The sequence below is a fragment of the Salvelinus namaycush genome, chromosome 23 (assembly GCF_016432855.1).
Source record: "Salvelinus namaycush isolate Seneca chromosome 23, SaNama_1.0, whole genome shotgun sequence".
In the NCBI taxonomy this organism is placed as follows: Eukaryota; Metazoa; Chordata; class Actinopteri; order Salmoniformes; family Salmonidae; genus Salvelinus; species Salvelinus namaycush.
Window position 1 is genome coordinate 22,830,185 of NC_052329.1, and position 24,388 is coordinate 22,854,572.

Below are 24,388 nucleotides of genomic sequence, written 5' to 3' on the forward strand. Positions count from 1 at the left end.
AGGCCTGAATTAGAACAATCACAGCCCTTCACCGTACATCGCCCTCACTACCACCTACAGTGATGCAGTTTGACAAGTATAGACAGTATAGGAGGCCTTTGGTTCTTTCTTACAGACGCATTTCAATGCAATTCTTTGTTGTTGTAGGTTCAGATTACATATGAAAACTCTTTTGCTTTTGTGATATTTTTAAACCATTTTATCCCCTTTTTTCCTCGGCATATAATTAATATGCAGTAATTTTTCTTAGCAATTAACCTGACAGAAATTCCTATGTCAAGTAAAAATGTCTAGTACTGTAAGTAGATGTAACCTGCTCAGTCATTGTTGTGGAATTACTTTATTGCCTTCAGCGCGCAAGTATATAACCCATACTGAATGAAAAAGTAGTTGTCCAGGTCAACACAAAGGGATCAATTAACATGGAAAAAGTGGGACAAATCCTCCTGGAAGATGGTCTATCTATTACAAGCCATAGTTTAGTTGAGAGCCTGACAGTTGTGTATCATAAACACAGGAGACAACACAACTGAAGTGGAGAAACAAACAGTCAATAGAGCTACGTAAGTGCTATACTTCTGAGAGTTATTGTCACAGTAGCTTATACTAAACTTTCTGACAGAAACAACCATTCCCAGGATACAAATTGCTCCAAGTAAATTACTGCCCTACAAATATCAACAAATTATCTTATCCAGTAGGCCATAAACCATCAGATGTGATACATTACATTGTTAAAGGATACATGAGTCGAATAGGGAGTCCTTTCACAGCCTGAGGGAATCAATCTTACTAGCAGGCCATCAGAGGAATAAGGCAGAATAAGAATGAGGGCTCTTTTTGGCCCATTGTTCCTAAATGGATAGTAAATGAGATGTGTCTCATCTTGTCTTCTCCTGTCAGAGACAGATCATATACAGTACAGAAGGATCCTGACAGATTGCAGTTGTCATGCTGATGCTGTCACTGGCCTGGTGCTGAAGAGGTTAATGATTTATGGAGAATGGTGGGATGCCCAGAGTGGGCCTTGGTTAATTTCCACCTCTCTCACAGGGCTACTTCTTTGGGTCTGCCTGCCCACAGCCTGCCTAGGCAGCTCCACAGTAGGGGGACCTGCCTGACTCTGCTGGCCTCCAGCTAAACTCTGTGCTCCCAGCAGGGTAGGAGACCCATGCTCTCTTCAAGGCCTGTGAATGGATTCAAAGAGCTGTGTAGGAGGGACTGAGGAGACTGATGAGGAGCTGCTGAGGAGATTCACAAGGAGCAAAAAGTAGCAAACAAAGTTAAATTACTTCAAAAGATATTGTATAAATCAGCACTTCACAATCAAACAAATCACAGGATAGGACAACTGCTAATAAGTGTATCTGTAATGAGAGTTTAGTAAAGAGTAGTTAGTATTTTATTTCAAAGAATGTATTGCACCAAGTATCAGTTAAATTTGTGTCATTAGCCATGTGTCAGTGTACTAATATGGATTCAATGTGGACTGAGGGGTTAAGTCATTTGTTTATATTTGTAGTGCAGTCATTTACCTGTAGAAATTTGTATCCTGGCAATGGTAGTTTCTGTCAGAAAGTACAGTATACCAATGTGGATGCACACTGGTACACACAAAGGTATAAATATGCAATATCTTTCTTTGCATATTTGGATATTATTCTACACAATCAGGATCTACCCTGAACTGTGAACTACTGAAAGCATCAGATGCATTCAGAGTAAAAATGATATAAATGCAGTCAATCCTAGCTGGTGGCTTTGCTCTTTCTGTTGTGGATATGACTGTGAACGTGTCTATTGAATAGATCCGGGGCAGAGGCTGGGTGTGAGGCAGACCGGGTGATGGATAGCAGAGGGGCCTGTCATCCTATGTCTCACCCTACCCTCATTAAACTGTAAATCTTTCACAACAACTTGTAACTCTACCTGGTGCAACAATGAAGATGCTTGCTGAAAACATTTATGTGAGGGGCCACAAAATAGCCTCAATACCTCATTCATCCTGTATAAATGTTAGACAAATCCTTCATGGGACAAATGCAGGTGCCATGAAATACAACAATCTGTAAAGAATATCTGTTTATTTGACATGCTGATAACAGTTATACAGATGTAGGATATTAATTTGAGCCAGTTTGCTACATCAAAAAAAAAATAATGCAGCAACAGGAAATGTTCATTATTATGTGGATTATATTTAATGAACATTTTTTGTAGGGGTTGATAAAACATTTCGTAAGGGAAAATAAAGTATGAAATGTCAAAGTGGAAATTACAAACTTCAGAAGCCTTTTTAAACCTCAAATACACTAAATGTTTAAAATGTCCTCCATGGCAGGAAAGTTCTCCTGCAACAGGTTGATCAAATTAAGATCCTACATCTGTATTAGGGAAATGTAATCTTATCAATTAGTAAGACTGAGGGGTCAAGTCAATTGAACTCATGTTGCAGTAGGCCTACCCATGAAGAGAACTTTCCCATGTAATCAAATAAAATCAGTGTTTGAGCAACTGAAAAAACACCATGATTGATGCATGTGTTGAACTGACAGTATTTATGTAAAACACACATATTGCAAACCTTGCAGAGGCAGGTTTAATCCAATCCAGCCCAGCATAGGGTTATAATGTCAGTGATACAGAACAGACCTAGGACAATTAATCATCAACAGTGACTTAGTGAAATGAATTTATCTCAAATCTAAAATAACTGAGAAATGCGGGACTATTTGAAAAGGTTTGTCTCGTGATTTGAATTGTTTCTACAAGACCTTTCATGATATGAGAAGCATCTTCTCCATATAATGAAGACAGGTACACAATTGACATACTTACTGTAAACCTGCCAAGAGCCTTGGCATCATGTTCCATGGATGCAAGGCTAAACATTTTGAGTTTGACAGAATTACAACAGCGACATCTTGTGGAGAAGAAAAAACGGTGACCCGGAAGATCCGTCACACACCGTCACTGCCGACGATTTTGTTTGTCACAGACCACTGTTATCAAGATGGCGTTACGGCCAGGATCTGGGGGAGGTGGCAGGTACTTCTTTTATGTGTGTAAAAAAATATAAGAAACGAGTCAATTATTTGTTTGACGGTATTCTGCACTTGACCGTTGCGGTTTAAATTGTTCGAAAATGCTATTTACACACGGAATAGCGAGTGAAGAATGAGCGTTTCTGGTAGGCGAGACAGGCTAGCAAGACAGCTAATAATGTTACCTTACCTAAATTAGCTAACTATCATAGGAATGTAGCTTTGGTGAAGTGCTAACGGTAGCTGTACTGTGTCATATTTTTGCTGGCTGTCGAATAATAATAGCCAATAATATTAACAATGTGTTATAGCTGATATAAGGCGTATTTGCAGCACGGTAATGTAGTTTTCTAACTAGCCATCCAGCTAACGTTAGCTAGTAGCCAGGTCAGCTGAGTTGTCAGATGTTGTTTGCTAGCTAACGTTACTGTAACGCTAACTAGCTTGTGCAAACAGCCTGCCAATCCATACCTGTGTTAAGATGATTCGATACCTAAACACACTGTCATTTTCAGATTGTTGGATTCAGCTGACAAGCTAGCGAGATAACACATAGCCCGAGCTAATAAGGTAGCAGCTAACGTTACATCAGAGCATCCACACATTCTTCCCAACCTCCTTCAATGGTGATGGTGCTTTCAAGACAACTGGGAACTCGTAAAAAAACGAGGTCAAATCCCATAAGATGTTATCCCCTAAATGTTCAAGCACTAAAGCAGCTAACCTGTGCTGCCATGGTGAATCTTCCTGGACAAAGTTGATGTCTGATCAGATGTGGGATGACATCATGACGTGCAAGCTGCCATGGCCTTATACTTTCAGTGGCCAAATCTAGGCTTTGTCATGATCTCCTCACACCTGCTTATAGCCTAGATCTCCCCCATGAAAGATAAATCCTCTATGCTCAGACTAAAAACGTTGCTTATCTGATCTTTGCTTCTGGTCTGATCTTATTATAATACATCTATTGTAGTTCAGTCAGTCAGCTCTATCAGTCATGTCTTAACACTAGAACCACCATAGGCCAACAAACATTGACATTTGATTTTGTACCAACAAAAATTGCCCCCCCCAAAAAGCAAGGTATTGAGCCTGCCCTAACTTTTCCTAAATGTTTTTAACTGTTTTCTCACACCTATTCCCAACTTAACACGCCGAGACAATGCACTGTAGAATGTTGGTACCCACCCAGGCGCCAATGCGTCTCTCTCTCCTTACTGGATGAATGGGTGATAATTACTTCACAATTTAATTAACATTAGGCCTAACTGAATGATAAGGAGGGTGAAGAGGTTGATTTAATTTAGAAAGACAATATTGTAATGATGAGTTTGTGTTATGCCTATTTATCAGCGTTGGCGCTCATGTTTATGGCAAATAATTTGACCGGGCACAGCAGGTTAATATAATTTTATTTTGATGTTTTACTTTGCTAAAAATAAGCTGTTACAGTACTGATTTATTTATTTAACTATATTATTAATCACATTTATTGTAAGGGAAACGAAAACATGCTATGTGCTGCACTAGGCCTTTAGAATAATGCAAAACTTGTCCTTGACTATCCAAGTTGACGAGCAAGGGGAAACAAACGATGCCAGTCAGCCCGCGTAGCCGGCCCATCGAAACTACACCTAAACTATACCAAAACTAATTTCACGCATAATAAGAGTTAGCCTATAGACAAGAGACTATTGTCAATAGTCTGAGTGATAATATTATCAGTTGTCAAATTGTACAATGAAGAGATGGGTGCATCTTCAGAGTCACATGCGTCTACATTTTTTTGCTTTCTATATAGTATCAGAAAGACATATTCTGCAGTTTCTATGAAACTTACCTTTGTCAAATAACTCTCAATTCAAGAGGTGCAGCTCTATTTTCAAATGTCACTTTTTCCAAGAATATTTGTGTTGTCCATGCGTTCAGCACATGACCACTCGCGTGGCAACATTGCTCTGGCAACTAAGCAAAGACTAGTAACATAATACATGTAAAATATGCCATTCTGTTTTCTTTTAAATACTTTTTCTTATTTCTGCAATGTTTCTTTAGACCTACCAAAACAAAATTATAATAGACTTCTTTGTGATGGACTTACTTATAGTCTAGAATAACAAACTAATGAAAATGCTATTTTGTTCTTTGAAATAATTGTTTTTTAGTTTTCTAATGTTACCTAAGACCTTTAAAAGCACAACCAAATTATTATTCTTCCGATAGCATATATGAAATGTATTTATTAGACTTTTAAAATGTTAATGTGGCATTGGCTGGAAGTGTCAAATTACTTTTTTTACTTTAGGCCTACGTTTTTTTATTGTTATATTTGGTCATATATTTTCACCAATATTTATTCATGCAATTCATGCTTTACAAATGTTTATGCGCTATTTATCAAGTCTAGGTGTTTGCGCACCTTGCGGGTTGATATGAATCTGATGAGTATGCTAAAAGGGATGCCCAGTTACGTTCTCAACGTTCTCTAGCGTGTTTTTTGTATATTGTTTTTATTTCACCTTTATTTAACCAGGTAGGCCAGTTGAGAACAAGTTCTCATTTACAACTGCGACCTGGCTAAGATAAAGCAAAGCAGTGCGACAAAGACAACAACACAGAGTTACACATAAACAAACGTACAGTCAATAACACAATAGAAAAATCTATGTACGGTGTGTGCAAATGTAGACGAGTTGGGAGGTAAGGCAATAAATAGGCCATAGAGGTGAAATAATTACAATTTAGCGTTAACACTGGAGTGATAGATGTGCAGATGATGATGTGCAGGTAGAGATTCTGGGGTGCAAAAGAGCAAGAGGATAAATAACAATATGGGGATGAGGTAGTTGGGTGTGCTATTTACAGATTGGCTGTGTACAAGTACAGTGATCGGTAAGCTGCTCTGACAGCTGATGCTTAAAGTTAGAGAGGGAGATATAAGGCTTCAGTGATTTTTGCAATTCGTTTCAGTCATTGGCAGCAGAGAACTGGAAGGAAAGGCGGCCAAAGGAAGTGTTGGCTTTGGGGATGACCAGTGGAGTACCTGGAGGTACCTTGGGGGTACCTAGAGTACCAGTACCTGCTGGAGCGCGTGCTACGGGTGGGTGTTGCTATGGTGACCAGTGAGCTGAGATAAGGTGGGGCTTTACCTAGCAAAGACTTATAGATTACCTGGAGCCAGTGGGTTTGGCGACTAATATGTAGTGAGGACCAGCCAACGAGACCATACAGGTCGCAGTGGTGGGTAGTATATTGGGCTTTGGTGACAAAACGGATGGCACTGTGATAGACTACTTCCAGTTTGCTGAGTAGAGTGTGGGGGGCTATTTTGTAAATGACATCGCGAAGTCAAGGATCGGTAGGATAGTCAGTTTTACGAGGGTATGTTTGGCAGCATGAGTGAAGGAGGTTTTGTTGCGAAATAGGACGCTGATTCTAGATTTAATTTTGGATTGGAGATGCTTAATGTGAGTCTGGAAGGAGAGTTTACAGTCTAAACAGACACCTAGGTATTTGTAGTTGTCCACATATTCTAAGTCAGAACTGGCCAGAGTAGTGATGCTGGTCGGGCGGGCAGGTGTGGGCAGCAATCGGTTGAAGAGCATGCACTTAGTTTTAGTAGCATTTAAGAGCAGTTGGAGGCCACGGAAGGAGTGTTGTATGGCATTGAAGCTCGTTTGGAGGTTTGTTAACAGAGTGTCCAAAGAAGGGCCAGATGTATACAGAATGGTGTTTTCTGCATAGAGGTGGATCAGCGAATCACCAGCGTACTTCTAGGCTGAAAGGCCAGGCAGTTCAAGTGTTAAACCTGAGCTGTTGTATTGAAATAAAGCCTTGGTTTTAAATCTCCTCTCAGTTATTAGTGATTGGTGTAGAGGTCTATGATAAATGGTAAATATTTAGTTAAATCTTGAGTCCTGCTGACTCCTGCATGAGCCTGTTGATATTGGTGAAGCAGCAGCTCGTCCTACAGTGGAGATGAAAAGGCTAGCCTCATTACTTTTTCATCAGCAGCTTGGGCCTGAGCTGAGCAGTGTGAATAATGAATGTCTGCCTGCTACATGCCTCTGAACCCGACCAGCCAGGTGATACAGATACTGCAGCTGAGGAAACCAAATAGTTTAAGATTAGGTTTACAGATTAGGCTGGCCAGAGTAGCCTATCTCACATATGGTCTCATAGAAAATAACAGGTGATGTTTGTCTCTGGCTAACAAATGTTCTGGAGACATTTCTTGTCCTGGCATTGGTGTACTTTAAGACCGTTGGTGGGGGTCAGATATAGGTGAAGTGCTGATTTAGAGTGCTGAGCAGCTGAACTCATCCATATTGAAATCTAAGATCTGTAGAGAAGACTGTTTCTCTGGTTCTATAGGTATTATTCAGGCCTCTCCCCCTTCCCTATTAGTCAGGAGTCTATAAAATCAAATCAAACTTTATTTGTCACATGCGCCGAATACAACAAGTGTTGACTTTACCATGAAATTCTTACTTACAAGCCCTTAACCAACAGTGCAGTTCAAGAAGAGTGGTCTCAGATCAGCGAACGTGACCGGGGCTAGCTGTGCATAGCTCTGCTGTGTTGTGTGTGACTGTGATAGTGTGTGGTGTGGGCATGCTACTTGATGACAGAATGTGGCACACTGAGCCAGGGAAGAGGAGCAGGCAGGCGATGTGCTGGCAGCAAGCCTGGAAATAATGAAACCCATCCTGATACCAGGCTGTCAACAGGAGCCAGAGGCATGAGTCTACTCTTTACTGGCCCTGCTGTCTGGCATAGCACTGATGTTATGTCCCAAATGGCACCCTATTATCTATGCAGTGCACTACTTTTGACCAGAAAGTCTGACAAATCATGGGACTAAGAAAATAAAAGATGGCGCCGAAGAACATGGCTGACGTTTTACATTCTCCCAACCAATTGTGCAATTTTGTTATTTTTTTGGTGTTTTGTGTAACTTATTTTTTAACTTATTGTGTACATAATGTTGCTGCTACCGTCTCTTATGACCGAAAATAGCTTCTGGACATCAGAAAAGCGATTTCTCACTGCGGACTGGAAGAAACTTTTTCCTTTAACAAGTCCGATGAGGAGGATATCATGCTTTCACTGGAACGGGCCCAGATCCACGCCTTTTTCGTGAAGAAAAGACGCCGGGAAAGGAGACGCAGATCGGGGATCCTTCTGAGAAGCCTGAGGCAAGCGAATAAGCTCCCAATGCCTTCCATTCTCCTTGCTAACGTGCAATCGTTAGAAAATAAAATTGATGACCTACTACGGTCCCGTGTGGCTCAGTTGGTAGAGCATGGCGCTTGCAACGCCAGGGTTGTGGGTTCATTCCCCACGGGGGGACCAGGATGAATATGTATGAACTTTCCAATTTGTAAGTCGCTCTGGATAAGAGCGTCTGCTAAATGACTTAAATGTACTATTAAGATTATCCTACCAACGGGACATTAAAAACTGTAACATCTTATGTTTCGCGGAGACGTGGCTGAACGAAGAAGCAGACAATATAGAGCTGGCGGGATTTTCCATGCACCGGCAGAACAGAGACGCTACCTCTGGTAAGACGAGGGGTAGGAGGGTGTATCTTTTTGTCAATAACAGCTGGAGCGTGATTTCATAATAATAAGGCAAGTCTCGTGGTATTGCTCGCCTGAGGTAGAGTACCTTATGTTAAGTTGTCGACCACACTATCTACCAAGAGAGTTCTCATCTGTATTATTCGTAGCTACAGGACTGTTTTGCTAGCAATTGTTAGAAAACAGACTGGAATATGTTCCGGGATTCATCCAATGGCATTGAGGAATACACCACCTCAGTCATCGGCTTCATCAATAAGTGCATCAATGACGTCAATACATTTCCCAACCAGAAGCCATGGATTACAGGCAACATCTGCATCAAGCTAAAGTCTAGAGCTGCCGCTTTCAAGGAGCGGGAGACTAATCCGGACGCTTATAAGGAATCCCGCTATGCCCTCAGACGAACAATCAAACAAGCAAAGTGTCAATACAGGATTAAGATTGAATCCTACTACACCAGCTCTGACGCTCGTCGGATGTGACAGGGCTTGAAAACTATTACAGACTACAAAGGGAAACCCAGAGCTGCCCAGTGACACAAGCCTACCAGACAGGCTAAATGCCTTTTATGCTCACTTCGAGGCAAGCAACACTGAAGCATGCACGAGAGCACTTTCTGTTCTGGATACATTTACATTACATTTAAGTCATTTAGCAGACGCTCTTATCCAGAGCGACTTACAAATTGGTGCATTCACCTTATGATATCCAGTGGAACAGCCACTTTACAATAGTGCATCTAAATCTTTTAAGGGGGGGGGGGGGGGGGGGGGGGGTTAGAAGGATTACTTTATCCTATCCTAGGTATTCCTTAAAGAGGTGGGGTTTCAGGTGTCTCCGGAAGGTGGTGATTGACTCCGCTGACCTGGCGTCGTGAGGGAGTTTGTTCCACCATTGGGGTGCCAGAGCAGCGAACAGTTTTGACTGGGCTGAGCGGGAACTGTACTTCCTCAGAGGTAGGGAGGCGAGCAGGCCAGAGGTGGATGAACGCAGTGCCCTTGTTTGGGTGTAGGGCCTGATCAGAGCCTGAAGGTATGGAGGTGCCGTTCCCCTCACAGCTCCGTAGGCAAGCACCATGGTCTTGTAGCGGATGCGAGCTTCAACTGGAAGCCAGTGGAGAGAGCGGAGGAGCGGGGTGACGTGAGAGAACTTGGGAAGGTTGAACACCAGACGGGCTGCGGCGTTCTGGATGAGTTGTAGGGGTTTAATGGCACAGGCAGGGAGCCCAGCCAACAGCGAGTTGCAGTAATCCAGACGGGAGATGACAAGTGCCTGGATTAGGACCTGCGCCGCTTCCTGTGTGAGGCAGGGTCGTACTCTGCGAATGTTGTAGAGCATGAACCTACAGGAACGGGCCACCGCCTTGATGTTAGTTGAGAACGACAGGGTGTTGTCCAGGATCACGCCAAGGTTCTTAGCGCTCTGGGAGGAGGACACAATGGAGTTGTCAACCGTGATGGCGAGATCATGGAACGGGCAGTCCTTCCCCGGGAGGAAGAGCAGCTCCGTCTTGCCGAGGTTCAGCTTGAGGTGGTGATCCGTCATCCACACTGATATGTCTGCCAGACAGAGATGCGATTCGCCACCTGGTTATCAGAAGGGGGAAAGGAGAAGATTAATTGTGTGTCGTCTGCATAGCAATGATAGGAGAGACCATGTGAGGTTATGACAGAGCCAAGTGACTTGGTGTATAGCGAGAATAGGAGAGGGCCTAGAACAGAGCCCTGGGGGACACCAGTGGTGAGAGCACGTGGTGAGGAGACAGATTCTCGCCACACCACCTGGTAGGAGCGACCTGTCAGGTAGGACGCAATCCAAGCGTGGGCCGCGCCGGAGATGCCCAACTCGGAGAGGGTGGAGAGGAGGATCTGATGGTTCACAGTATCAAAGGCAGCCGATAGGTCTAGAAGGATGAGAGCAGAGGAGAGAGAGTTAGCTTTAGCAGTGCGGAGCGCCTCCGTGACACAGAGAAGAGCAGTCTCAGTTGAATGACTAGTCTTGAAACCTGACTGATTTGGATCAAGAAGGTCATTCTGAGAGAGATAGCAGGAGAGCTGGCCAAGGACGGCACGTTCAAGAGTTTTGGAGAGAAAAGAAAGAAGGGATACTGGTCTGTAGTTGTTGACATCGGAGGGATCGAGTGTAGGTTTTTTCAGAAGGGGTGCAACTCTCGCTCTCTTGAAGACGGAAGGGACGTAGCCAGCGGTCAAGGATGAGTTGATGAGCGAGGTGAGGTAAGGGAGAAGGTCTCCGGAAATGGTCTGGAGAAGAGAGGAGGGGATAGGGTCAAGCGGGCAGGTTGTTGGGCGGCCGGCCGTCACAAGACGCGAGATTTCATCTGGGGAGAGAGGGGAGAAAGAGGTCAAAGCACAGGGTAGGGCAGTGTGAGCAGAACCAGCGGTGTCGTTTGACTTAGCAAACGAGGATCGGATGTCGTCAACCTTCTTTTCAAAATGGTTGACGAAGTCATCCGCAGAGAGGGAGGAGGGGGGGGGAGGGGGAGGAGGATTCAGGAGGGAGGAGAAGGTGGCAAAGAGCTTCCTAGGGTTAGAGGCAGATGCTTGGAATTTAGAGTGGTAGAAAGTGGCTTTAGCAGCAGAGACAGAAGAGGAAAATGTAGAGAGGAGGGAGTGAAAGGATGCCAGGTCCGCAGGGAGGCGAGTTCTCCTCCATTTCCGCTCGGCTGCCCGGAGCCCTGTTCTGTGAGCTCGCAATGAGTCGTCGAGCCACGGAGCAGGAGGGGAGGACCGAGCCGGCCTGGAGGATAGGGGACATAGAGAGTCAAAGGATGCAGAAAGGGAGGAGAGGAGGGTTGAGGAGGCAGAATCAGGAGATAGGTTGGAGAAGGTTTGAGCAGAGGGAAGAGATGATAGGATGGAAGAGGAGAGAGTAGCGGGGGAGAGAGAGCGAAGGTTGGGACGGCGCGATACCATCCGAGTAGGGGCAGAGTGGGAAGTGTTGGATGAGAGCGAGAGGGAAAAGGATACAAGGTAGTGGTCGGAGACTTGGAGGGGAGTTGCAATGAGATTAGTGGAAGAACAGCATCTAGTAAAGATGAGGTCAAGCGTATTGCCTGCCTTGTGAGTAGGGGGGGAAGGTGAGAGGGTGAGGTCAAAAGAGGAGAGGAGTGGAAAGAGGGAGGCAGAGAGGAATGAGTCAAAGGTAGACGTGGGGAGGTTAAAGTCACCCAGAACTGTGAGAGGTGAGCCATGCTCAGGGAAGGAACTTATCAAGGCTGTCTGATAATGTCTGATAATGCTCTCGGTAGCCGATGTGAACAAAACCTTTAAACAGGTCAACATTCACAAAGCCACTGGGCCAGACGGATTACCAGGACGTGTACTCAAAGCATGCGTGGACCAACTGTCATGGGTTTTCACTGATATTTTCAACCTCTCCCTGACTGAGTCTGTAATACCTACATGTTTCAAGCAGACCACCATAGTCCCTGTGCCCAAGGAAGCAAAGGTAACCTGCCTGAATGGTTACCGCCCCGTGGCACTCACGTCGGTAGCCATGAAGTGATTTGAAAGGCTGGTCATGGCTCACATCAACAGCATCCTCCCGGACACCCTAGACCCACTCCAATTCGCATACCGCCCCAACAGATCCACAGATGACGCAATCTCAATGGCACTCAACACTGCCCTTTCTCACCTGGACAAAAGGAACAGCTATGTGAGAATGCTGGTCATCGACTACAGCTCAGCGTTCAACACCATAGTGCCCACGAAGCTCATCACTAAGCTAAGGACTCTGGGACTGAATACCTCCCTCTGCATCTGGATCCTGGACTTCCTGACTGGCTGCCCCCAGGTGGTAAGAGTAGGCAACAACACGTCTGCCACGCTGATCCTTAACACTGGGGCCCCTCAGGGTTGTGTACTTAGTCCCCTCCTGTATTCCCTGTTCACCCACGACTGCGTGGCCAAACACGGCTCCAACACCATCATTACGTTTTCTGACGACACAACAGTGGTAGGCCTGATCACCGACAACGATGAAACGGCCTATAGGGAGGAGGTCAGAGAACTGGCAGTATGGTGCCAGGACAACAACCTCTCCCTCAATGTGAGCAAGACAACGGAGCTAATCGTAGACTACAGGAAAAGACGGGCCGAACAGGCCCCCATTAACATCGACGGGGATGTAGTGGAGCGGGTCGAGAGTTTCAAGTTCCTTGGTGTCCACATTATGGTCCAAATATAGTCAAGACAGTTGTGAAGAGGGCACGACAAAACCATTTCCCCCTCAGGAGACTGAAAAGATTTGGCATCGGCCCCCAGATCCTCAAAAGGTTCTACAGCTGCACCATCGAGAGCATCCTGACCGGTTGCATCATCGCCTGGTATGGCAACTGCTCGGCATCTGACTGTAAGGCGCTAGAGGGGAGTGCGAACGGCCCAGTACATCACTGGGGCCAAGCTTCCTGCCATCCAGGACCCCTATATAATAGGCAGTGTCAGAGGAAAGCCCATAAAATTGTCAACCAAGTCTAGGACCAAAAGGCTCCTCAACAGCTTCTACCCCAAGCCATTAGACTGCTGAACAACTCATAAAAATCGCCACCGGACAATTTACATTGACCCCCCCCTTGTACACTGTTGCTACTCACTGTTTGTTTGTTACCTATGCTGCATAGTCACTTCGCCCCCACCTACATGTACAGATTACCTCAACTAGCCTGTACCCCTGTATATATAGCCTCGTTATTGTTACTTTTTATTTTAGCCTACTAGGTAAATATTGTCTTCTTCTTGAACTGCACTGTTGGTTAAAGGCTTGTAAGTAAGCATTTCACGGTAAAGTCTACACTTGTTGTATTCGGCGCATGTGGCAAATAAAGTTTGATTTGACTAGCACACCACTAGGCCTATAGGAGTTGCGATAGGAGAGCTGTACTATAGCAACAGGTATTAGCTAACTTTTTGAGTTCTGTTGAGCTTGTGGGAAAACCTCAGCTATATGTAGCATTAATCTTCATTCAAAGTGGTTGGATGAGTGAGACTGAGAAATTGTACTTGGATGAATTGCTCAAGACAGGTTAAATTGTTATTTAATAGGTTCATAGTTAAGTATCATATTAATGTTTTAAATCCGAGCTGTTTAATCTGATTTTGGGAGGGTACATGACTAAGATGTAGGACAACAACCTAGCTAATAGGCCAATTGGTGCTTCCAGAACTTTCAGTATGCACATTATTCATTAATTGTGTCCAAAATGCCAAGAGAATTCAAAGTATGAAAGACTGGTGGTTTACATTAGGTTACAGTGCAGTGAGTGCACATTGCAATAGATAGATGCACTACATAATTTAAGGCTCATATGAGATGTTCATTAATGTTGAATGATCAGTGCTTTTTTTATTATTTTATTATTATTATTATTTATTTTTTAATTTTACCCCCTTTTCTCCCCAATTTCGTGGTATCCAATTGTTAGTAATTACTATCTTGTCTCATCGCTACAACTCCCGTACGGGCTCGGGAGAGACGAAGGTCGAAAGCCATGCGTCCTCCGAAACACAACCCAACCAAGCCGCACTGCTTCTTAACACAGCGCGCCTCCAACCCGGAAGCCAGCCGCACCAATGTGTCGGAGGAAACACCGTGCACCTGGCTCCCTTGATTAGCGCACACTGCGCCCGGCCCACCACAGGAGTCGCTGGTGTGCGATGAGACAAGGATATCCCTACCGGCCAAACCCTCCCTAACCCGGACAACGCTAGGCCAATTGTGCGTCGCCCCACGGACCTCCCGGTCGCGGCCGGCTGCGACAGAGCCTGGGCGCGAACCCAGAGTCTCTGGTGGCGCAGCTAGCGCTGCGATGCAGTGCCCTAGACCACTGCACCACCCGGGAGGCAGAATGATCAGTGCTTTTGTTGAAATATGTTACCAGAGTGAAAAGGAGTAAGCACATTAGGCCTAATGATAGACAAGGATCTGGTACGCTAGTTACTGTGGTAGAAGCACCTGGTGGCATGGCTCAAGCCGTAAATTAGTCCTACGATGTTGTATCAATGAACACAGGCCTTGTACATTGCGCTGGCCTATACAGAGCCCACAGCTCGCATCACTGGCACTGCTGATCTCACTCTGGGTTAATCTGCACTGTTATTCCAGGGGGTTTCATTTGCTGTGGTTGCGTAGCATAGCACTGCTATTAAAGCTCTGTAAAGCTACAGGCTAAATCTGAGGGAGAACAGATGTGAGCCAGAATCTTTCACTCCACATCAAGCCCAGGTCAAGGGAAAGCATCCTTGTATTGTTATTGCATTTGTAAACAAAGGAATATTACGTTTTTTCGAATGATCATTTCATGATTTTGGGATTCTAAAATAGAAAAACTAAGTTTTCTGTCTCATGACACTTTGGTACCATTGGGAAAGGATTATTTTTGACAAGATGGCGAAAAGAGCCGAGCTAGCAAGTGCCATTTGGATGGATTAATGTATTTGCCTGAAATGGCAGTTGTGAAGTGAAGCCTCCTTGTCCGGTGTACTGCTCTGTAGGATGGACTGGGCTAGTGGGCTTAGCTGGGTATTGGTAGTCTCAGGTGTTATGATGGGCGCAGGTAGGCTAGTGCTGTCTGCTTGTATCCTCATCCATCTCTTTTCTCCTCCAGCATCAGTGTGACCACAGAGCCAGTGAGAGTAGGCGTCAGATAAGAAGCAGACTGCGTCATAGTGCCAAGATGGCCTTGTTCACTCTTTATCCCTCTGCCTCATTCTCTTACACTGTCTGCTCTCAGAATCTAGCCTACATTTTGTGTTTCTATAGATAAAAAAGTTTCTATAGATTCCTGTCTTTTCAATTTCCCTGCCGCATCATGATCTAGACATATTCACCATCAATTACCGCACATGAAACAACCACTGATGTGCATCCCATTAAAACCATATGTCTGGCTGTTATTACTTAACCATTATGGCAAATTAGAGCACGGATACACTAGGAGAAGTATTCCGTAATGGCTGTTGTCAGAGGAGCTCATTCCCTGATCGATAAATGTTGTTCTGTGCAACAGCAAAGTGTTATTTGATACATTTTTCTTCCTGCCTGTCAAGTTTGTCCTCGCGATCAATGCAATATTCATTCATGCATTCCCTGGAAAGCGGTGAGCTAGAACAGTAAGGGCCACCCTGAATTCAAGTCCAGGCTGCCTAGCCGAACAGAAAAGTGCCCGGAATAAAAAGACGGAACAGAGAAAGGGAGGCTAGGTGCTGCCACATCACCATACAGTTGCATGTTTATTATTTTACTTCCTTACAATGGTCACGGTGCCATTGTAAGGAAATCATATCCAATCTCCAGTTTTGGTAACGCTTTGTGACGTGAATGATGACTCCATTGTTAAAATGATAGCTATTGTGTCACATTGCCCAAAGTCTGACAAATGATTGGCGTGTGAACTGATAATGATCCATTTGCTAAATGATGTTCGATGAATAGCTCAATCTTTCCTATCTTTATGCCATAGTCTATTATGAGAGACAGTTTTTGTTTATTTATCGTTTTTTAGGGGGTGGATCAGCTTTAATGTTGGGGATAGATTGTTGCTTCCATTCCCCCATATATTTTTGGGGGTAAATATATATATATCCAGATACATACATATATATATACAGTTGAAGTCGGGCGTTTACATACATCTTAGCCAAATACATTTAAACTCAGTTTTTCACAATTCCTGACATTTAATCCAAGTAAAAATTCCCTGTCTTAGGTCAGTTAGGATCACCACTTCATTTTAAGAATGTGAAATGTCAAAATAATAGTAGAGAGAATTATTTATTTCAGCTTTTATTTCATCACATTCCCAGTGGGTCAGAAGTTTACATACACTCAATTAGTATTTGGTAGCATTGCCTTATAAATTATTTAACTTTGGTTAAACGTTTTGGGTAGCCTTCCACAAGCTTCCCACAATAAGTTGGGTGAATTTTGGCTCATTCCTCCTGACAGAGCTGGTGTAGCTGAGTCAGGTTTGTAAGGCCTCCTTGCTCGCACACGCTTTTTCAGTTCTGCCCACAAATTTTCTATGGGATTGACTTTGTTATCCTTAAGTCGTTTTGCCACAACTTTGGAAGTATGCTTGGGGTCATTGTCCATTTGGAAGACCCATTTACAACCAAGCTATAACTTCCTGACTGATGTCTTGAGATGTTGCTTCAATATATCCACATCATTTTCCCCCAAAATGCCATCTATTTTGTGAAGTGCACCAGTCCCTCCTGCAGCAAAGCAAAAGGTGGCAGCACATGATGCTGCCACCCCCGTGCTTCACGGTTAGGATGGTGTTCTTCGGCTTGCAAGCCTCCCCCTTTTTCCTCCAAACATAACGATGGTCATTATGGCCAAACAGTTCTATTTTTGTTTCATCAGACCAGAGGACATTTCTCCAAAAAGTACGATCTTTGTCCCCATGTGCAGTTGCAAACCGTAGTCTGTTTTTTTACGGCGGTTTTGGAACAGTGGCTTTTTCCTTGCTGAGCGGCCTTTCAGGTTATGTCAATATAGGACTCGTTTTACTGTGGATATAGATACTTTTGTACCTGTATCCTCCGGCATCTTCACAAGGTCCTTTGCTGTTGTTCTGGGATTGATTTGAACTTTTCGCATCAAAGCACGTTCATCTCTAGGAGACAGAACGTGTCTCCTTCCTGAGCGGTATGACGGCTGCGTGGTCCCATGGTGTTTATACTTGCGTACTATTGTTTGTACAGATGAACGTGGTACCTTCAGGCGTTTGGAAATTTCTCCCAAGGATGAACCAGACTTGTGGAGGTCTACCATTTTTTTCTGATGTCTTGGCTGATTTCTTTTGATTTTCCCATAATGTCAAGCAAAGAGGCACTGAGTTTGAAGGTAGGCCTTGAAATACATCCACAGGTACACCTCCAATTGACTCAAATTATGTCAGTTAGCCTAGCAGAAGCTTCTAAAGCCATGACATCATTTTCTGGAGTTTTCCAAGCTGTTTAAAGGCACAGTCAACTAAGTGTATGTAAACTTCTGACCCACTGGAATTGTGATACAGTGAATTATAAGTGAAATAATCTGTCTGTAAACAATTGTTGGACAAATTACTTGTGTCATGCACAAAGTAGATGTCCTAACCGACTTGCCAAAACTATAGTTTGTTAACTAGAAATTTGTAGAGTGGTTGAAAAACGAGTTTTAATGACTCCAACCTGCATGTAAACTTCCGACTTCCAACTATATGTATGTGTATATATATAATAAGAATAATAATATACACTGCTCAAAAAAATAAAGGGAACACTTAAACAACACAATGTAACTCCAAGTCAATCACACTTCTGTGAAATCAAACTGTCCACTTAGGAAGCAACACTGATTGACAATAAATTTCACATGCTGTTGTGCAAATGGAATAGACAACAGGTGGAAATTATAGGCAATTAGCAAGACACCTCCAATAAAGGAGTGGTTCTGCAGGTGGTGACCACAGACCACTTCTCAGTTCCTATGCTTCCTGGCTGATGTTTTGGTCACTTTTGAATGCTGGCGGTGCTTTCACTCTAGTGGTAGCATGAGACGGAGTCTACAACCCACACAAGTAGCTCAGGTAGTGCAGCTCATCCAGGATGGCACATCAATGCGAGCTGTGGCAAGAAGGTTTGCTGTGTCTGTCAGCGTAGTGTCCAGAGCATGGAGGCGCTACCAGGAGACAGGCCAGTACATCAGGAGACGTGGAGGAGGCCGTAGGAGGGCAACAACCCAGCAGCAGGACCGCTACCTCCGCCTTTGTGAAAGGAGGAGCAGGAGGAGCACTGCCAGAGCCCTGCAAAATGAACTCCAGCAGGCCACAAATGTGCATGTGTCTGCTCAAACGGTCAGAAACAGACTCCATGAGGGTGGTATGAGGGCCCGACGTCCACAGGTGGGGGTTGTGCTTACAGCCCAACACCGTGCAGGACGTTTGGCATTTGCCAGAGAACACCAAGATTGGCAAATTCGCCACTGGCGCCCTGTGCTCTTCACAGATGAAAGCAGGTTCACACTGAGCACATGTGACAGACGTGACAGAGTCTGGAGACGCCGTGGAGAACGTTCTGCTGCCTGCAACATCCTCCAGCATGACCGGTTTGGCTGTGGGTCAGTCATGGTGTGGGGTGGCATTTCTTTGGGGGGCCGCACAGCCCTCCATGTGCTCGCCAGAGGTAGCCTGACTGCCATTAGGTACCGAGATGAGATCCTCAGACCCCTTGTGAGACCATATGCTGGTGCGGTTGGCCCTGGGTTCCTCCTAATGCAAGACAATGCTAGACCTCATGTGGCTGGAGTGTGTCAGCAGTTCCTGCAAGAGGAAGGCATTGATGCTATGGACTGGCCCGCCCGTTCCCCAGACCTGAATCCAATTGAGCACATCTGGGACATCATGTCTCGCTCCATCCACCAACGCCACGTTGCACCACAGATTGTCCAGGAGTTGGCGGATGCTTTAGTCCAGGTCTGGGAGGAGATCCCTCAGGAGAACATCCGCCACCTCATCAGGAGCATGCCCAGGCGTTGTAGGGAGGTCATACAGGCACGTGGAGGCCACACACACTACTGAGCCTCATTTTGACTTGTTTTAAGGACATTACATCAAAGTTGGATCAGCCTGTAGTGTGGTTTTCCACTTTAATTTTGAATGTGACTCCAAATCCAGACCTCCATGGGTTGATAAATTTGATTTCCATTGATAATTTTTGTGTGATTTTGTTGTCAGCACATTCAACTATGTAAAGAAAAAAGTATTTAATAAGAATATTTCATTCATTCAGATCTAGGATGTGTTATTTTAGTGTTCCCTTTATTTTTTTGAGCAGTGTATATATATATACACACATAAACATACATACAAACAATTGTTTTTGAATATACATTTATTATTCCCGCAAACCCTACCACCCCTCCCCCAATTGGAGTAAACTAATAAACAATAACACTACCTTCAGTTTATACATATTATACACATTTTACAGACACAATCCATTTTACAATAGTTATATTTAGTATGTTTTCAGTCCTTCCTCTATTTCTGTTGTCCATCCAGTTTGATTTCTAACATCTCTGAACCTATATGAGTGACAGTTGAATGATTTCAGCCTAGATGTTCTCCAGTAGTCTTCCCTTTAGGCATGTCTCTAGCTGTGTTATTGACCTGTGTTTTTCCTTCTCTCCTGCAGTTTTATTTATCCTGTTGGAGGGGGCCTGGGACCGCCACAAGGTGAGTCATCCTACACTCTACAACCCAAATGGCTCCCTATTTAGTGCAGTACTTTTGACCAGTTGTGCACTAAATAGGGAATAGTGTGCCATTTGTGACGCGTCCTGTCAGTCAGCGCTACTTTTCCAAATCTCCCCGGGCACTTCACTCTCCTATGTGCCCTGGTTTCTTGAGAAGTTTTTGAATTCAGTAAATAGACCTAACCAATAACTCATATTGATGTTTATCTATCAGAGTGAAGTCAGTTCAGATGTGCATTGTGCACTATCAACAACAACATCAGTCAAATACAATACATAGGGCCTAGGCTTATGTCCTATCTGTTCCTGATAGTTTATTAGGTAAACAAACACACCCTTGTGGCTGTGTTGGGGGTCGTTAGATGTTTCAGCAAATACGCATCAGAATGCATGCAGCACTTTGTTTGGATGAGCCATAACCCATTATTCAGCCTGGTTGGGGCGTTATATGGTAAATCATGTGGAGGCTCCAGGAGGACTGTCAGCCAGAGCATCTGTGCAAACAAACACACTCTCTAATTCTATTCCCCAGTACTCCTCTGTTTTACTCTGAGCTGTCACAGCACTCCACTCACACAGGCAAAACAGATTGGGTTGTTGCTGAGCTTCTGTTTACTCTTCACTGTCCAGGAAATGTGCTTGCAATAATAATTCACTGCACAATGCTCATCTAGCCTATGTCTGGGGGAGTTCCAATAGCACACTCCAGTCCAGTTGGGCCAACTCTACTTATATAGTACATGTTCACGCTTTAATGACTACAGGTTATCTTTACGGTTTGCAACAACCCTTTGTCAGTATAGCCATTGCAGAGCTTATGATTGACTGGACATTTGTTGTGTGTTTTTGTCCAGGTATGATGCCCATGCAGCAACAGCAGCAACAACAGGGATTCCCTGGTATGGTTCAAGTCCAAATGCAGCCCAACATGCAAGGAATGATGGGAATGAACTTCGGAGGCCAGATGCCTCCTGGTGCCATGCCTATGCAGGTGGGTTGTGTGTGTGTGTATCTGAAGGCAATGGCCACAACATATTCCTCTCATTACTCTAGAGCACGAAACTCATTCAACTGAGGGCCGAGTGTCTGTGGGTTTTCACTCCTCCCTTGTACTTGATTGATTAATTAAGTTCACTAATTAGGAAAGAACTCCCCTCACCTGGTTGTCTAGGTCTTAATTGAAAGAAAAAAACAAAAACCTGCAGACACTCGGCCCTCCGTGGAATGAGTTTGACCCCCCTACTCTAGAGTGAAAGGTACTCTGTTTTACATTACTGGCAATGTGGTTCTCTGAGGTTTTAAATAAGCCAAAAGAAGAAGGGCAAGACCATCTCTCCTGTAATGCTGCTCTTTATAAGAGAGCAGACTGCCTCAAGCTACCTCTCTCATTCAGGCTAGACATTTAGAAGAAGGAGCCCTTTGCAGGGCATTGCTTCATCCTTACAAAATCCTCTGCCTTTATCTCTGTCTCTTTGCTCTTTCTTTTATCAAATGACAACTTTTCCTCCATTCACTGCTGCCATGTTAGGACATCTCTGCATTGCATAGTGTTAATAGCACACATTATTCCCAGTCTAAGTGGTTGTAGTTATGCAGTGATTGCTGTATGACAACCACTTTAGAAATGCATTGGTTTCCTGCTACTGCTGGGATAATATTGAATGAAAGGAATGCTATGATTGCTAACGAGACCTCCGCTTTGTGTGTGTGTGTGTGTGTGTGTGTGTGTGTGTGTGTGTGTGTGTGTGTGTGTGTGTGTGTGTGTGTGTGTGTGTGTGTGTGTGTGTGTGTGTGTGTGTGTGTGTGTGTGTGTGTGTGTGTTCGTTCGTTCGTTCGTTCGTTCTATGCAGGGTGGGATGGCCATGGGAATGCAGGCCCCTGGGATGCAGTTCATGGGCCAGCCACAGTTCATGAGCATGAGGGGCCCCGGGCCCCAGTACACTGCCGACATGCAGAAACAGATGGCCGAGGAACACCAGTAAGAGCCTTTCTCTCTCTGTCTGTCTTGCTCTCCCTTACTCGCTCTCTCTCTCTTTCCCCTCTCTGTTTTTCTCTACATGTTGTTCTGTCTGTCTATGTGGTCAGTGTGTGTGTTAGCTGTATGCTCTCTGTGTTGTTGTGTAGGAAGCGTCTGGAGCAGCAGCAGCGGATGCTGGAGGAGGACAGGAAGAGGAGGCAGTTTGAGGAGCAGAAACAGAAGCTGAGGCTGCTGAGCAGCGTCAAACCCAAGGTGAGCCACATCATCATCATGCCTGGCTACTGCCTCAGTACTGCCCTCGTTCGGTCCTAGTTCCCACAGTGTGATAAAGACACATGGGGTGCAATGTAGGACGCATCCATGCTGTCAGTCTAGACACATTCCCCTCCTGAGCCCTGCTTTGTCCCATCCACAGGGACAGATGGGGGCGAGTCGGGACGACGCGCTGGAGGCCATCAAAGGCAACCTGGACGGGTTCAGCAGAGACGCCAAGATGCACCCCACGCCATCCTCACACCCCAAGAAGCCAGGTACACTCCTCAGTACAGTCATTGTCCTTCACTCTGTGTTTCCTCCTTATCTGTCCTCCAGGAGTCAGGACACAGCTCCACTCCCCTGCTGCCTGACTGAACAGCCTCCCCTGAGAATGATAAGGCTGCCTCTGGGGTGTAGGCACACAGACAGACAGATGAGACAGACAGGCTGGTGACTGCCAGACTATGTGACAGCAGCTGTTGCAATGGACAGAGCAGTCTGTATCTGCCTCTGTCTCTCACAAAGATTATTTCATACTTAGTAGGAGACCAACATAATCTTCTGTTTTTCTGTCACGTTTCACTTTGTTTTAAATCTTCAACTTGACCTACTGTGTCTCTCACTGTCATTACCTTGTGCGTTACAGAAAGTTGTCTATTAGCAAACATCAAACTAACCACCTTATTTATTTAGTATTAACTGATCTGACATCCTTAGTTCATACTAACTATGGACATTATCATATTTATTATTTCATATGATAAACATATTCAAAAATAATTTTCTTAAAAATGCGTGATACATTTTCTGATCCTGCACAAACTAGCCTTTGTTTTACTACTATAGCACTGTGCACCGTGTACACCTCCTGTCATCGTAGCCTGTGTTGTCTTGTTCTGCCATTATCATTATTTCTCCATTTTTACAGACTCATCGCCATCCCACTCTTCTGTCACCTCTCACTCCCTCCCCCCTGCTTTCCCCGATGACGAGTTTAGTGACTTTATGCAGGGTCCCTTAGATGCCTGTTCCTCCTTCCCCCCCTCCTCCCAGGCCCATCCCCATTCTTTAGACCCAGGTCCTGGTCAGAGACCCTCCTCTGCCCCCTTCCCACAGTCCCTCCCTGCCTCTATGTCCATTCTTACTGCCACCCAACACTCTACTGTCAACTCCAGCTCCCCATCTGCATTTCAAGGTAACTGTTTTTTGTTCACATCAACTTCTTAAGTCAGTGTTTAGTGTTCATAAGCAACCAATAACACAGTTTGGAAATTGTGACCAGTGCTGCTGATGCGACAATAAGCCGTACCGCATCGTGGTGTTGAAGACTCTCTAGCGTCAGACTCGGTTTGTAGTCAGTTTACTGTGTGTAAGCATACAGACGGCACGACAGATGGTCAGATCGCTTCAGCCTTTAAGATAACGCACACTACAAAGTAAACCGTGTGAGTGCTGTACCCAACAACCAGTTCTGCCTCCATTAAAATCAGTACTGACATTTAGTAGAATACTCCCAGTAACACATGACTGTCACTGCTCACTCTGGCTGGCAGAGGCCCTGATAAGCCAGTTCTAGTGAGGAAGAGATGGAAGACTCTGACAGACAGTAAACACATCAGGAGGACAGGAGACAGAGCTGGTACTTGTCTCCCATCTGTCATGAGCCAATTAGATGGCGCAAACCTGCTCTACCACAGGGGTGTCAAACATACGGCTGGATCCGGCCTGCGAGGGGGTCCAATCCTGTCCGCGGGTGGTCATTTTTAAATGACTAAAACCATATATAAACTGCAGAAATGATAATGGACCTATATTCCTACAGTTTCTTGACTGTTTCCAGCTCGCTTATAATCCCGTGAATGATAGCTAAACAGACACGGACCATCGAAAATTCCAACCAATTTTCAGTGCGGCCCTCCGGACCTCGCTGAAGGCCGAATGCGGCCTCTGGGGCAAAATGAGTTTGACACCTCTGCTCTAGCTCTTTGATATGCTGCCAGTGCCACCGACCTGGAAAGTGATAGCCTAGTCTATCAGTAGCATTCAATAAGTAGCCAGTAGCTCCACCTAGGTGCAAAAGTTGAACATATTTGTCATGTAATGTGTGAAGCTGCTGAAGCACTACATTTCTACACTCTTAAAGTGTCCCTGAGTTGAGATTTGCACACTGACTGACAGCTGTAAAGTAATGATGGACAGTTTCTGTTAAATCCAAATTCGCTCTACCCTCATTACTGAGGAAGGGCCAATAGAACTAAGAAACA

At 44.7% G+C, this 24,388-nt stretch overlaps 1 protein-coding gene across 7 annotated transcripts in view; it reads left to right on the forward strand.

Moving 5' to 3' along the window:
* The first annotated feature begins 2,972 nt into the window (after positions 1-2,972).
* LOC120018195 (synergin gamma-like) overlaps positions 2,973-24,388 on the forward strand; it is a 50,778-nt gene continuing 29,362 nt past the window's right edge. For 5 of the 7 annotated variants that reach the window (XM_038961256.1, XM_038961259.1, XM_038961258.1 and 2 more), the window contains exons 1-7: positions 2,973-3,048; positions 19,831-19,871; positions 20,746-20,882; positions 21,742-21,869; positions 22,016-22,121; positions 22,285-22,399; positions 23,053-23,319. In XM_038961256.1, the coding sequence (XP_038817184.1) occupies positions 3,014-3,048; positions 19,831-19,871; positions 20,746-20,882; positions 21,742-21,869; positions 22,016-22,121; positions 22,285-22,399; positions 23,053-23,319 (829 nt within the window). In that variant the 5' untranslated portion in view covers positions 2,973-3,013. The remainder of the gene's footprint in view (positions 3,049-19,830; positions 19,872-20,745; positions 20,883-21,741; positions 21,870-22,015; positions 22,122-22,284; positions 22,400-23,052; positions 23,320-24,388) is intronic. The other 2 variants (XM_038961262.1, XM_038961263.1) reach the window with 2 other exon arrangements.